The sequence below is a fragment of the Marmota flaviventris genome, chromosome 2 (assembly GCF_047511675.1).
Source record: "Marmota flaviventris isolate mMarFla1 chromosome 2, mMarFla1.hap1, whole genome shotgun sequence".
Lineage (NCBI taxonomy): Eukaryota > Metazoa > Chordata > Mammalia > Rodentia > Sciuridae > Marmota > Marmota flaviventris.
Genome location: NC_092499.1, coordinates 172117620 through 172132546, shown reverse-complemented (window position 1 = coordinate 172132546; position 14927 = coordinate 172117620). Strand labels below are relative to the sequence as shown.

Genomic DNA, 14927 nt, shown 5'->3' with positions numbered 1-14927 from the left:
TTACTTAGTTCAAAATAGTCTGTTTACCTTGAACTCAAAAGAAAGTGGATGTCATCCTATACTAAAAAGAGACTTGCCATATAAGTTTAGAGCTGTCACTTTAGAATTTTAGTTTTCCTATATTTCAACCCATCTCATTAGGGTTTTTCCAGGGTTTGAGTGATAAGTAGGACTCAGCAAGAATGGATCCTCACATTAGATGTTAGTACTTAAGGAGCCTTAAAACATGTTCCTTATGCATGTGTCAGGAAGTGTCCAGATTCCAGGCCAATGGAGAATATTCTTTGAGCTTGCCAGTGATCTCATTATTTCTAAGTCCAGTATTGTCATCCACATTTGACACAGCGGATCACTCCTCCCTTTTGAAACACTTGAAACTCGGATGTCAGGCCACCATACTTTGCTAGGTTTCTTCTTACTTCACTTGCTATTCCTTCTCAGTCTTTAGTGCATCTTCATCTCCTCAGCCTCTTAACTAGTAGGTACTTTAGGTACTTAGTTCTTGAACCTTTTGTCTTCCAGGTCTATACTTACTTTATTGGAGGTCTTGAACTTAGTTTCATGGCTTTGTTTACCTACTTGTCTGCTAAAAATTCCAAAATTTATAATCTTTTCTCCTTTGAACACCAAGCACATATTCTTATCTATATAGTATCTCCATCAATTTCTCAAATGTAACATGTCTAAAGCCAAAATCCTCATCTTGCCTTTTAAGCCTATTCCTCATCAGTAAATAATTTCATAGTTCTATTTGCTTAAATCAGGAAACATGGAGGCATCCTTGACTTGTTTTTCATACACACACCTAACTTCTTAGTAAATCTTCCTTTACATTTAAAATCTATCCAGTATCTACTTCTTCATTGCTCCTACCCTGGTCTGTGACATCATCATCTCTCACTTGGATTCTTACCTTTAATGACTTTACCTCTTTCTATTGTTTTTAATGAAGTAGAGTAATCTCATAAAACCTTGATTTATGTTATTCTTTTGCTCAGCTGCTTATCTTAATCAGAGTGAAAGCCAAAGTCATGAGGGTAGTCAAGGGCCATTCACATTCTGGCCATTCATCACCTCTTCTGCCTCATTACTTACTGCTTGTCCTCTTCTCTAGCTATACTGGCCTCCTTGCTGTACCTTGAACATCATCAGAATTCCAGGTGTATCATATTCCTGCATCAGGGCCCTTGTTATTAATCCCAGGAATCCCACGTTTGTCTGCAAGCATTGTTCCTTTCCTACCTCATGTTTTTGCTCAAGCATTCTGCCCCAGCAAGTCTTTCTAAACATATTTTAAGTAGTCATAGCATCATCCTTCACACTGTTGCTGCCTTAGCAACTACTTTTTTTCTTTACACTACTTTTTCTTTCCATAGTACCTACCATTTCCCATATGATTTACATTTTTAATTGTCTGCCTCCTGTCAACTGAGAATAATGTAAGCTTCACAAGGGTAGGGAATATTGTCTTTTTAGTAGTATATCTTGCATGCCTAGAATATAGTACTGGTATGTAGAAGTTATTCAATATTTATTGAGTTAATAAACTCAAAATTATAATATAGCATATCAGAAGTGAGAGTATTTTTGCTGAGATACCAGGTGAAGGAAATAAGTACATGAAAAGAATACTTTTTGTTAAACCATAAAACTTCTCATTTAGAAGTTGAAGGTGATTTGGAGGTTTAGCTGTATAGACAGTTAATGGAATTTGGAATTTAAAATGCAGAATGTGAAGAACCAGTGTCATCTCTACCAAATATAAGTAGATAAGTTAGCGCTAGGATGGTGAACATAGCACTGTTAAAATAAAAAGAAATTTTACAAATACAAAGGAAAGGTCAGCAAAGATTGGGTTCTAGAAACAAACACAGGATCCTACTAAAATCTTTACTGAAGACTTTCAGGGGATAAAACAAGTAATAAAGCTGTGTAATACTTCCCTTCTTCAGCATCTAATGAAATGACCAAAAAATGTTAAATTGCATAATTTAACATTTATATTTGAACAGGAAAATGAGTTTAATGCTTTAAAATCAGGGGTCAGCAAATTTCAGTCTATAAATCAAGCTCAGCCTGTAATCTGTTCTAATACAGTACACAAGCTAAAACTGGTTTTTATGTTTTTAAAGGGTTGTAAAGAACAAACCCAAGAATGTACAAGACTGTAGTGGCCTGCAAAACTGGAATATATACAACTGTTCCTTTATATTAAAAGTTTGTTGTGTCCTACTTTACACTCTGCAAAGTAGCAGCCAGAGAAGAAGTAGCCTTGATTTTGTTCCTATCCCATCCCTACCTCTGAGGAAAAGTACTAGTCATTTTGAGAATTTCTAATAACACCATTGATTCCAGAGAGGTGTGGGCAGACAGAGTAATAGGCAACACATGGAAAATTTGAGATAAAGCCTTCACATACCCTACTGCCAAGACCAGGGAAAAATCATAGGGAAGGCTCACTATCATTCAGAGTGCTTTACTAAATAGCTGAGACAAGCTAATGTACAGGGATCTTCTGTAGTGAACATGGACACAGTCTCAACAGTGAGGGGAGAACCTTTTCAAAAGAGAGATGAGTAAGAAAGGTGGCCCAAAGTCCAACAAAGCCCCCTTGCTTCCTCTCCCAAATGTTTGGGATACTGAAAGGTAGGGTTAACACCCTAGTCTGCAAATTGTAGATAAAGAGGAAAAAAAATGGGTCAAAAAAGTGCCCAGCCTAGATGAAATTGTAATTGAAGGAACCAATGAAAATTCACCCTGAATTTTTCAAACATTTAATAAGTACATGAATTTAATGAAATAAAACAAGTGGAGGACGTGGTAAGGACACTATAGATAGCAAGTTGATGACTAGCAATATAATTACTAAAGCCGCATATAGCACTAATCCTGCCAAAGGAGAAATTAAAGGTACAGAGGAAGGTTTAAGATAATCTCAGCAAATGCAAAAGAAAAGAACAAAGTTTAAAATAATTAGAGGGGCAATTATAGAGACAAAAATGAAGGGCATTTGACATAAAATATACTTAACTCCATGAATTAGAGAACCCAGTAAATGGAACCAGAAGTGGATCATGGAATCTTGAAATTTATACAGAAGACTAATCAGCAGTTATTTCTCATAGCACCTCTGAGCTAGCTAATAAAGTTTACCTGGATATAGAGTAGATATACATGAGGTTAACCCACAGCAAAGTCCTTCAGATATGACCCCTTAACAGCTAATTTAACTGATCTGGGGAAGTGGGAAGAAGATATTACAATGTGATATTAGGAGGTTTTCATTAACTTATGGATTATATAACATTCTTGCCCTAGCACATAAAATGCCTTCAGTCAGTGGTGGTGCTTTGTTTTAGATTTAAGTTGGTTAAGTGATTCCCTGCAAGTGTATGATTAGAACCTGGTATTGTTGACAGCTGTCCCTAGATTTTCTGTTCTATAGGGCCCATACTCTTCCTCTCAAATTATGCTGTCCCACTATCCCTACAAGATCTCCTTTTAACCACTCCCCACTCCAGAAAACTCATCTTACATAATTATGCATATCTCATAGGATTTTTAAAGTATTTTTTAAGTATTTTTTAATTAAGTCCATAAGCATTTTGAGTATGCTTATATCTTCATTTTTGCAACTCTCACAACATAATGCTATGGAAAAGTGGTGAATAAATATTACATAAAACTTAGTTAAACAAAACAAATATAAAGCAAACAGTAATTTTCCATTGTATGACCTTTTTTTTAACTAGGAACAAATTGAAATAATTATTTATTGTAGAATAATCTATCTTACAAAATTTGGAACTTGACCAAAGAAAAATATTTTTTGTCCATATTATTCTACTGCGATTGTAGGCATTTGTGGAATAGATGAATTTGATAAGATGGGGAACCAACATCAAGCCTTGTTAGAAGCCATGGAACAGCAAAGTATTAGCCTTGCTAAGGCTGGTGTGGTTTGTAGCCTTCCTGCAAGAACTTCCATTATTGCTGCTGCAAATCCAGTTGGGGGACACTACAATAAAGCCAAAACAGTTTCTGAGAATTTGAAGTAAGTCTTTTCAAACTCAAATATTTATGACTTTAAGATCATGAACCCTTATAAACCAATAAAAAGATAATAGGATATAAATGGATAGTTCACAGAAGTTAAAAGTTCCAGTATATAAAATGTGCTTGAGTAGTGGAAATTAAAAACAATGTAGTACTATTGATAACTACCAGATGGACAAATATTTTAAATTTCAACAGTCATTATTGGCAAAGGAGTGGGGAAATGGGTTCTCACATACACCATTACTATTTTGAGGGAAGACCTGCTATGTTTATCACAATGTTGTAAATATATAATCACATTTGCTTCAACCATTTTACTTTTGGGAGTCTTGGTCACAGAAAAAAGGCATAAAGATATACTTTAGGGTGGCTATTGAACCACTCTTTATCACTGGGAAAAAAATCAGAATACTTAAAACCATATTAAAATTGCACAGTAGAGAGTAGCAATTTAAGAATGAAAGTGGCTTTGAATGTACTGATAGAAAAACATTTTTATGCTTTGTTATTGAGAAGACCATGTTACATACTTACAAATATATTGTGATCTCACTTTTTAAAAAAACAATGTTTATATGTTAAGCATGTGTACTTTCTCTTCTAATTAGTTTTGAACAGTTTGGATGAAATATGGAAAGTGGAAAACAGATTTAAGTATTGCAAAAGTGAGAAAAAGACTAGAGTACTTCATGTGAAAAATTAGAACCTTAAATCTAGTGAGGGGAGAAAGCTAATTTTCTAGTTTTTAAAATTTTATTTATTTATATTTGGGGGGTGGGTACTAGGATTGAACTCAGGGGCACTCAACCACTGAGCTACATCCCCAGCCTTATTTTATTTAGAGATACGGGGTCTCTCACTGAGTTGCTTGGTGACTCACTGTTGCTGAGGTTGGCTTTGAACTCACGACCCTCCAGCCTCAGCCTCCCAAGCACTGGGATTACAAGCGTGAGCCACTGCGTCTGGCTTTATTATTTATGTTTTTGAGATGAAGATCTCATTGTGTGGCCCAGGCTGGTCTTGAACTCAGGGCTCAAGTGAACCTTCTGTGTTAGCCTCTCCAGTAACTGGACCTACTAGGTGTGTAACATCACCCTGGCTAACTTCTTAATATTTAATGATTTATACTTCATATAAAAATAGTCTTTGATACATCATTAAATACACAATTATACTTGAGGATCTGGAGCATTTCCGTGCTATCACCACCAAAAATGTCAATCTATTAGGAATTTTTCTTTAGTGAAGTATTATAAAAATCAGAAAGATCCTCTTGAATAAAAATATAGGACACTTGGACTCTGATTTTAGTGGCATCATAGACCTGTTTTGGAGCCTTCATCACATTGTTCAGTCGCTCCAGATTTCATTTCTCATGTCTTTAATTAATTAATTAATTTTAATTAGGTATGCATGACAACAATGCATTTTGATTCATTGTACACAATAGCAGCACAACTTACATTTCTATGGTTGTACACAATGTAGCGACATCATAAGTGCAGTCATACATGTACCTAAGGTAATAATGTCCATTTCGTTCCACCATCTTTCCTGCCCCCTTGCACCCTCCCCTCTCTACCCTCCTTCCCTTTTGCCCAACCAAAGTTCCTCCATTTTTTCCCATGTCTCCCCCATATCCATTATGGATTAGCATCCACTTATCAGAGAGAACATTTGGTCTTTGGTTTTTTGGGATTGGCTTACTTCGCTTAGCATGATATTCTCCAACTCCATCCATTTACCTGCAAATGCCATGATTTTATTCTCTTTTAATGCTGAATTATATTCCATTGTGTATATATACCACAGTTTCTTTATCCATTCATCTATTGAAGGGCATCTAGGTTGCTTCCACAGTTTAGCTATTGTGAATTAAGCTGAAGTTACCTGGATTGATGGGTTCAGAGAAGATGACTAAATAGAACATTTTGCATTTTCTTTCTAATGACTAATAGACTTTGAAGAAAAAGTAGGTTTTTGCTTCTGAATGAGACAAGTACTTTGAGAATTTCAATGTTTTGGTTAGAAAAAAGATATAAAAGCTTAAGACTCAATTAAATACAGCCTCTGATAGAAAATATAACATTGCCAGTTAGTAATAATAGAACATAAAGGAGAAGTGGTTTTAAGGGTATGGAAAGGGGAAATGTATCCTCAGCCTACCAAGGTTAGGGTCATCTTTGTCTCATGCATATACTGAAGGTTGTAATAGATATGTTGAATCCAAAAAACTATTTGCTGATGTCTTTAACCTAAAGCTTGATTTAAGTTCTACATGGAACTTGGGCACTAAACAAGTGAGTAAATAGTAATCTAGATTTTCTACTTGTTTTGATTCCAATCATTGTTTCTTCTTTCTTTCATACTTCCTAGAATGGGGAGTGCCCTACTATCCAGATTCGATTTGGTCTTTATCCTGTTAGATACCCCAAATGAGCAGCACGATCACTTACTCTCTGAACATGTGATTGCAATAAGAGCTGGAAAGCAGAGAACTGTTAGCAGTGCCACAGTAGCTCGTATGAATAGTCAAGATTCAAATACTTCCATACTTGAAGTGGTTTCTGAGAAACCATTATCAGAAAGACTAAAGGTATACATGTTTTTCCTTAATCCTTCAGTTTGGTTCTATTTGAATGTTCAGTGTGTGACGGAAGTTGGGTTTATGGCACCATAATGGGACCTAGATTCAATTCCCAGCAACCAAAAAGAGATTAAAAAAAAAAAGTTCAGTGTTTGGTTTATGGTAGAGCAATAATATATAAACTTTCATACAATGATACTAGAGTTTATGTAAACTTTGAAATCATCTAAGTCAGTGAGAATGAGAACTACAGCTATAATGTTTTCTTTGTTTAGAAGTACATATTTTAGAATTATATATTTCTCTAAACAAGTTATTTTAGCAGGAAGATTTTATTGCTGCTTATTCTGTAATCTTGGGCCTTTCTATCATGCTTTAGGTGGTTCCTGGAGAAACAATAGATCTGATTCCTCACCAGCTATTGAGAAAGTATATTGGCTATGCTCGACAGTATGTCTACCCAAGGCTGTCCACAGAAGCTGCTCAAGTTCTTCAAGATTTCTACCTGGAGCTCCGGAAACAGAGCCAGCGGTTAAATAGCTCACCAATCACTACTAGGCAGCTGGAATCTTTGATCCGTCTAACAGAGGTTTGTTAATTTTACATTCATACTGTTTTTTTTTTTTTTTTTTTGGCAATAAGAGGGTAGATGTAATTTCCATTTTGATCAAATTGCTGCACAACTGACTTAGTTTTTCTTCCTATGGAGAGATGTTAAAAATTGATGTATAAGTGTTTAAAAAGATTGGTCACAACTGTAACATGTCAACATATAGTGATTTCTTTCTAGGCACTGGACCAGTTACTTACTATGTAACTTTTCTTTTTCTTTGAAACATTTGACCACTGAGCCACATCCCCAGCCCTATTTTGTATTTTATTTAGAGACAGTGTCTCACTGAGTTGTTTAGTGCCTCACTGTTGCTGAGGCTGGCTTTGAACTCTCAATCCTCCTGCCTCAGCCTCCCAAGCCACTGGGATTACAGGCATGTGCCACCATGCCCAACCCTTATTTTTTTTAATGGCACTTGGGAAATTCCTCAAGTGTCTGAAAAGACTATGTTGGGTATTTGGTAACATGAAATGTGCCAAGTACTTAGGTGTTTGATTTGATTACCTAATAGGTCTGTAAGGATAATGCCTATTTTTCTAACAGCAATATCTTTTCATTTCACATTTTGGGATGCTACAAGAATTTTGGTAGTTAAAATAATAAAATTTTCTGAAATGAACACTCTTAGAAAAAGATGTTAGTAGGTAGGAATAAGTTTTATCAGTATTTTAAATGTTATTTTTATACTCAAGCTTTTTAATTATTTTTGTAATTCTGACTTTTCCTATCTCCCTCAAAAGTCAGTTGTTATGTACAGTGAATAAATAAGTTAGACATAGCATACATGCTCAAACAGTAGTAAACATATTTAACTTTTGTTATTTTAAAATTCTTGTTTCTTTTCAAAGGCACGAGCAAGGTTAGAATTAAGAGAGGAAGCAACCAAAGAAGATGCTGAGGATATAGTTCAAATTATGAAATATAGGTGAGTTTAAAATTTTAAATTGAAAAGATAGTTATCTATCTTCCCATCTCAAATTATATTGTTAATAAGGTTATTTAGCTTATGAGATTATTTATTTTCCTTCAAAGAAATTATACTTTCTTGGTTTAAAATATTTCTGGCTGTGTAAATCTTTAGGTAATTTTTGAGCTTGGTGTGGTATTTCATGCCTATAATCCCAGCCACTTGGGAGGTTGATGCAGAAGGATTGTAAGCTAGGAAAATTTAGGGAAACCTTTGTCTCAAAAGAAAAAAAAAGGTTGGGGATGTAGCTCAGTGGTAGAGTGCCTCTGGGTTCAATCTCTAGTACTGAAGTTGGCGGGGAGAGTTAAAAAAAGAAAAAAAAATTTAATGGGTAATACATTCACATGGTTCTGAAATTAAAAAATACATATTTTGAGAATGCTTATTTTTATTCCATTTACCACTCATCCTTCCCCTCTGAGACAGCCATTACTTCCCCTTAAATAGCATACTGTTTACACTGTTCTGTACCATTTTTAAATTTAAGGCGGTATCCATAGATCATTCTTTATTAAATAATAGGGAACTTTTTAAATAGTTACATAGTATTCTGTTGTAAGATACATTGTAGTTTATTTAATCAGTCCCTCATTGCTAGATTCATGAATATTTTTGATTCTTGGCTATTAGAAACAGTGCTACATAAGTAATATTCTATATAAGATGCTTCACTTGTGGGTAAATTGTATTTTAATATATTCTTAAAAGTGATATTGCTGCTTACAAGGTAATTATATTTCAATTTTGATAAACAGTGCTCTCTTGTATCCTTTGCATTTTATATCATTAGGCAGATCATGATTTTTAGAAGGTAGAAAAGTTTTTATTTTAATTGAGTATATATGGATACCTTAGACATGTATTTATTTTTTTAATCAGCAAAAGTAAAAGCTAATTATTTTAGTGTTCTTTTCCCCCCAAATTTTAAATTTTAAATACATTTATAATAAAATTCAAAATTCCAAAGTTAAAAATTAGGTAGTAGAAAAGCTGTCTTCTTAACCTGCTTAATAGCTATCCAGTTCTTCCTCCTCCTGCCTTAGTAGCAACAAATATTACCAATTTTTTGTGTGACTTACAGATACAAAATACTCATCACAACTACATATGTGTATTTTCTTTTTTCCCCTTTGCAGACAGATGGTTGCATACCATATGCAATTGTATATTATATATGAATATTGTATATATTGTATATGTATATTGTATATAAACATTGATTTCATTTAGAATGTATTTTGGTTATTGTTCCATATCACTGCCTAGAAGAGTTCCGCCCTCATCTTCACAACTTTATCATAATTTAGGTATTAATTTTATTTTTTCAATATGCTCTCACAGCAAATAAAATTTAAATCAATTAGGATTCTATTTTTCCAAGGCCAAAAGTATGTTAAAGATTATTTTATCTTATGCTAAGTCATTTCTATTTCATCAAAGGTAGATGTATTAGTTTTCTAGTTGCTGATATTCTGGGGCTTGCATGGTGTCAGAACTAGGTGGCTTTGCCCAGTTGTTTCTCTTTGGCTATGAATTATAGTGCCTCACAGCTGGAAAAACAAGGCTGTAGAGTCCAGTCTGGAGCTGCTAGGCAAGTTAGACTCTGCTCTCAGTCTCTTGTATAAAACACACCACAAAGGATTGTGCTCTGATGTGTCTTCAGTGATGCTATTGAAGGTGATAAATGTGGTTCTGGCACAGTAGTGGACACTCAATGACACTATTTAGTCTCGGTGCCAGCTTTGATATTGAGAATATCCCCTCTTTCCTCTGGCTCATACCATAAACTGAACCCTTCAAAAACTGGCAAATTTTGGATCCCATATTAGAAGATTGCAAAATTACACCATCAAAGAATTTCTAGGGTCTAATTCTCAGTGCTGTCACTCTAAATTGTGCAACAGCCCTCAACTAGAGAATCTTTTTTCTCTTTCCTAATGGGGAAAGACTTTATCTAGTTTTCTTTATCCTCAGTCTGGTACTGCCTCATACATGGAGGCTGCTTGGTTCCCTCAGCTGTCTCTGCAGGTATGCATATGATTAGAAGAGAACCCAAACTGCCTCCTGAAGGCCTGAGCAATAATCTGAGCTTGTTTTTTTCTCTTATAAGCAGCGTATTAAAGAGGAGGGACTTTTTCTTTAATTCAGTATGTTAGAGTTTGTCAGCAACAATGAGGATAGAGAATGGATTGCAAATGATTTGAATTGTGTGTAGCATTATTTCCATGGTAGACCCAGTTAAACATATTGAGATTACATTGGATTATCTGTTTTCTATACTAAACGTGCTTTCTCCTTAGCCTATGAGAGCAGGGACCTTCTCAGTCTCATTTACCACAGTGTATTCTAAGGCCCAGAATCATGCCTGGCACACAGAAGGCCCACATTTAATGCTAAAAGTGAGCTTAGTAATCATTGTTCATTCTTTAAATTTTCTGTTTTAGAGTTTCTTATCTCTTCAGCTTCATTGAAGGTTTGCCCTTAAAGTGGTTTTTGAAACTGTAAAATTACATTTTAATTGGGAAGCCTAAGCTTGACTAAAAAAAATCTGAACTGTGACATAGTTCATCTGAGTTAGCAGGGCACACAGCTGTATATTTTTTGAAAATTAAATGTTTGCATTTAGTAAATGGTACATATAAGATTCTTCTAAAATTGAAAATACACTAGGAAACATAACAGAATAGAGCAACCTTTAAAGGTTGGAGATTATTTTGAGTTTTTTCTATTTCAGAAAGTAGCTCAAATATCTAACATATTTTTCTTCATATCTGCAACATTGTAGCATGGATTAAAATTCAAAATATGCCACTTATTAGTTGTGTGACCTTTGGCAAGTCACTTAACCTTACCAAGACTTTGTGTCTTCATATGTACAATGGAAATAATAGACTCTAAATCATAGGGTTTGGGGAAGGATTAAATTGGATAGCCTATGGTAAAAAAAATATATAATTAAGGTTAGTGTTACCTAATTATTAACCTAAAGCATTTTGACACCTTATAAGAAGCATACTATAATCATAAAAGCCTAAGTAAAATTATACTTTTCAGAGAAGAAAATACTCATCATAAGTTTTGTTGTTTTATTATAGTCTTATATTCCTATTAGTTCAGTTTGTTTTCTTTAATGTAGGCTATTATCTGTTCAAGGAACACCGTGAAAGTTTATTGTTAGTGACTTTAAGATCATTCCTATGAGCTCCATAAGTGCAGGGATTGTACCTGTCTTGTTCACCAATATAAACCCACTGCCTAGCAAGTGACTGATACATAGTTGATTAATTTCTGATTAAATAACATCTTTGCTTCTTAACCTGGCTATGAGTTTGTATCTGTTTCATTGTACAGTTAGGGAACTGGCAATAAAGCTAGATTATAGGCTGGTTAATTTAATCTCTAACTGGTGTTTTCAGACTTCCAGCTAAAACTCACTGTCAAGTGCATATTTCTTTCTTTGGTGATATTGTAAAAATAAGAGAAAGTGAAAGAGAGCTGGAGGTAATATCTAACCATCATTACTGCGCATCAGCATAAGCCTAGTTCATTTGTAGAGTATTTTAAAATGTCTTTTCTTTGCCAGATGCCTCCTCTCTAGGAAATAGGAACATATCTTTACCAAATAAAACCTAAATTTATTATGTTTAGAATTTCTTCTTTTCATAATTTAAAAAGAATGTTTCAGGTGTTGTTGTAGTTTATCAACTCTGCTTTTATGTGTTTCTCTTTTCAAATTTAAAATTTTCTTAAAAGCAGTTGTAACTGTGTCCAAAATGTTCTTATCCTAAACAAATCTATACCATACTGGATTTCAAAGTGGTCACTCAAAAAATACGTTTGAATCTTTGCTAAGTGAGAATCTCATGGCTACTTCCAGGTTTTTCTGGTTTTTTTTTTTTTCTTCTTTTTTTTGTACTAGAGATTGAACCCAGGGGTGCTTTACCACTGAGTTATATCCGCAGCCCTTTCTAATTTTTTATGTTTTGTTTTGAGACAGGTTTTTGCTAAGTTTCTAAGGCTGGCCTTGAAGTTGTGATCCTACCTCAGCCTCCCATGTCGCTGGGATACACTTAGAAACCCAGAACAAAAATTCCTATAGCCATGCTATATTGGATAACATTTTCTTTCCCTTTCCTTAAGCATGCTAGGAACTTACTCTGATGAATTTGGAAACCTAGATTTTGAGCGATCACAGCACGGCTCTGGAATGAGCAATAGGTCAACAGCAAAAAGATTTATTTCTGCTCTCAACAGCATTGCTGAAAGAACTTATAATAATCTGTTTCAATTCCATCAACTTCGACAGATTGCCAAAGAGCTAAATATTCAGGTATGATAAACTAAATACTTAATCTTTTTTTATTAATAATTTCAGGAGTCTCATTAATGTATAATAGAACAAAAACAGTTTTTATTTAAGATTTATACCTACCTCTTTACAAAGTTCTTTCAACATCTTCATAGCTAGAGGGAAGCATCATAGCAAGACCCAGTCTCCATACGGGGATTGCTGACAATCCCTGTGGGCAATTCATCTTATTGTCTTTGAACCTCAGTTTCTTCATCTGTTATATGTACATCATTCCATCCATTCTTCCTATTTCAGAGTTCTAGGGAAAAATCAATGTAATTGCATTTTTAAACATGTAAAACAGTTTACATGTTTTGGTAAAATTACTTAATTTTAAAAGCTAGTCTAATTTTTGTTTTTACACTAAAAATATACTGAGGTACAGTAAAAAGTACAAATAATTTTATTTCCCCAAGAAACTTGATAGTTACATATTACTATTGGAGAGATTAAAAAGTCATATTTTGGCTATTACTTAACAGGCTAATTTTTTTTTTTTTTGATGTTTTCTTCCAGGTTGCTGATTTTGAAAACTTTATTGGATCACTCAATGACCAAGGTTTCCTCTTGAAAAAAGGCCCAAAGATTTACCAGCTTCAAACTATGTGAAATGGCTTTGGCATGTCAAGGACTTCATTTAAAGCTGTCTCAAAAATGAAGACTATGTAAAAAATTGTTCTGAAAGATAATGATCTAAAAGTAATACATTAGGAAGAAAGTGTTATAATATAAAAAGTGATAGTCATGTGTTAAAATTTTATAGATTCTCCAAAAAACAAATTATTTACATTGTTTTATCTAAATGAAATAAATTATTTATAGTTGAATTTTTGAATTTTTTTTTTAATATTTCAGTTTTACATATATTAGATGTTCATCAGGGAAAACATTCAGATAATACCTAAACAAATGAGTCTGTCCATGTTCCAATAAAATTTTCAACACTAAAATCTGAATTTTATAAAACTTTCATGTTGAGAATATAAAATATTCTGAATTTTTAAAAAATAACTATTTAGCAATTATAAGCAGGGTGTCTGATTTGACCCACAGGCTAGTTTTTGTAGACTCTTGGTTGCAAGCAGTAGAACTTGATTAAGTAAGAGAAGAAGTTTTGGGGAAGAATTTTGGTTACCTTACAGAATTGTAAGAAGGCAGATGATCCAAGAGGATAAGCTTCCAGAAGCAATTTGTAAAACTATGCCTTAGAACTGGCCTGAAAAGGAAACTGCTACCACCCTACTGCCACACTGGATGCTAAATAGGAATGTGCTACAGCCCCCATGCCCCACTGATGTCACTTACATACCAGGAACCTCTGCAGAAAGACTAAAGAATACCCCGTACCCACACCAGAAGAGCAACAAAGGGATTCTTCATGGGCATCTTTAAATTGCTGAATTCTAAAGAGAAGCCTAATCCAGAGACAGTTAAAGAAGGCTTTTCATAGGATGCTAGGGAGTTTTCCCAGTTCTAGTTCAGGAGACTGGACCACTTATGTCAGAATTTCCCACATTTTGTGAGTGAATTAAAATGGAACTAGGCTGCCAGCCAAACTAGCATTTGTGTATGTAGCCAGCAAACACTTTTAACATACAGGCAGTGTGAGCCATTTGGAAAATCTACTAAAACTTTCAGCAAACCAGATGAATGAAAAAAAAATTTAAAAAAACAAGGTACATTGAATATTTAAACAACAATAATAAGATCAAAACTAAAATGAATGTGGGATTAATATTCAATGTGAATATTAAAAGCTGATTTTTTGAAAAGGTAGATGGTAATGTAACTATGTCTTTAAAGAATAAACAGACAGTATGTTTCATAAGAACTCAAGAGATGATATCAAAAGTAGTAGACATTAAAGAGGAAATAGGACCTTTTGGATCTTTGAAAGATCAAAGGGTAATAATATTAGGTAAAGTTAAGTTTATGTTTCACTTCCTGCCCAATAGGGGGCCTCCCCTCCTATAAGCTTTTATTACTAATAGTAATAAAAGCTCTGGACTAGGCTTTCCTCTCCTTCCTTCTGCCCAATTTTCCCTTACCAGGGTTATTCAAAATCCATGTCTACCTAGGAGAATTGTAAATGTCTGATTCCAGAGCTTGTTTCTACAATGCTAGAACAAAAAAATCAGTTTTTCCCTCAGTATCAGCATTTCAACATGTGCATAAGAAATTAAAGATAATCTTGATAAAATGCTCAGGTCTATAATTATGTTCAATTTCAATTGGTCTTTAAGGTCAACTTTAAAGTGGGTATGCCATCACAGACCACCCCCTGGAAGGGTGTAATGGAAGCCACAAGACCCATTCATATTGTTTGGTACAGCAGAAGATGTAGCTCCAT

At 34.2% G+C, this 14927-nt stretch overlaps 1 protein-coding gene across 4 annotated transcripts in view; it reads left to right on the top strand.

Moving 5' to 3' along the window:
• Mcm8 (minichromosome maintenance 8 homologous recombination repair factor) overlaps nucleotides 1–13404 on the top strand; it is a 34223-nt gene extending 20819 nt beyond the window's left edge. For all 4 annotated transcript variants that reach the window (XM_027922544.3, XM_071608754.1, XM_071608755.1 and 1 more), the window contains 6 exons: nucleotides 3859–4054; nucleotides 6436–6655; nucleotides 7026–7235; nucleotides 8108–8184; nucleotides 12367–12556; nucleotides 13094–13404. In XM_027922544.3, coding sequence (XP_027778345.3) covers nucleotides 3859–4054; nucleotides 6436–6655; nucleotides 7026–7235; nucleotides 8108–8184; nucleotides 12367–12556; nucleotides 13094–13186 — 986 coding nt within the window. In that variant the 3' untranslated portion in view covers nucleotides 13187–13404. The remainder of the gene's footprint in view (nucleotides 1–3858; nucleotides 4055–6435; nucleotides 6656–7025; nucleotides 7236–8107; nucleotides 8185–12366; nucleotides 12557–13093) is intronic.
• Nucleotides 13405–14927: the final 1523 nt, after the last annotated feature.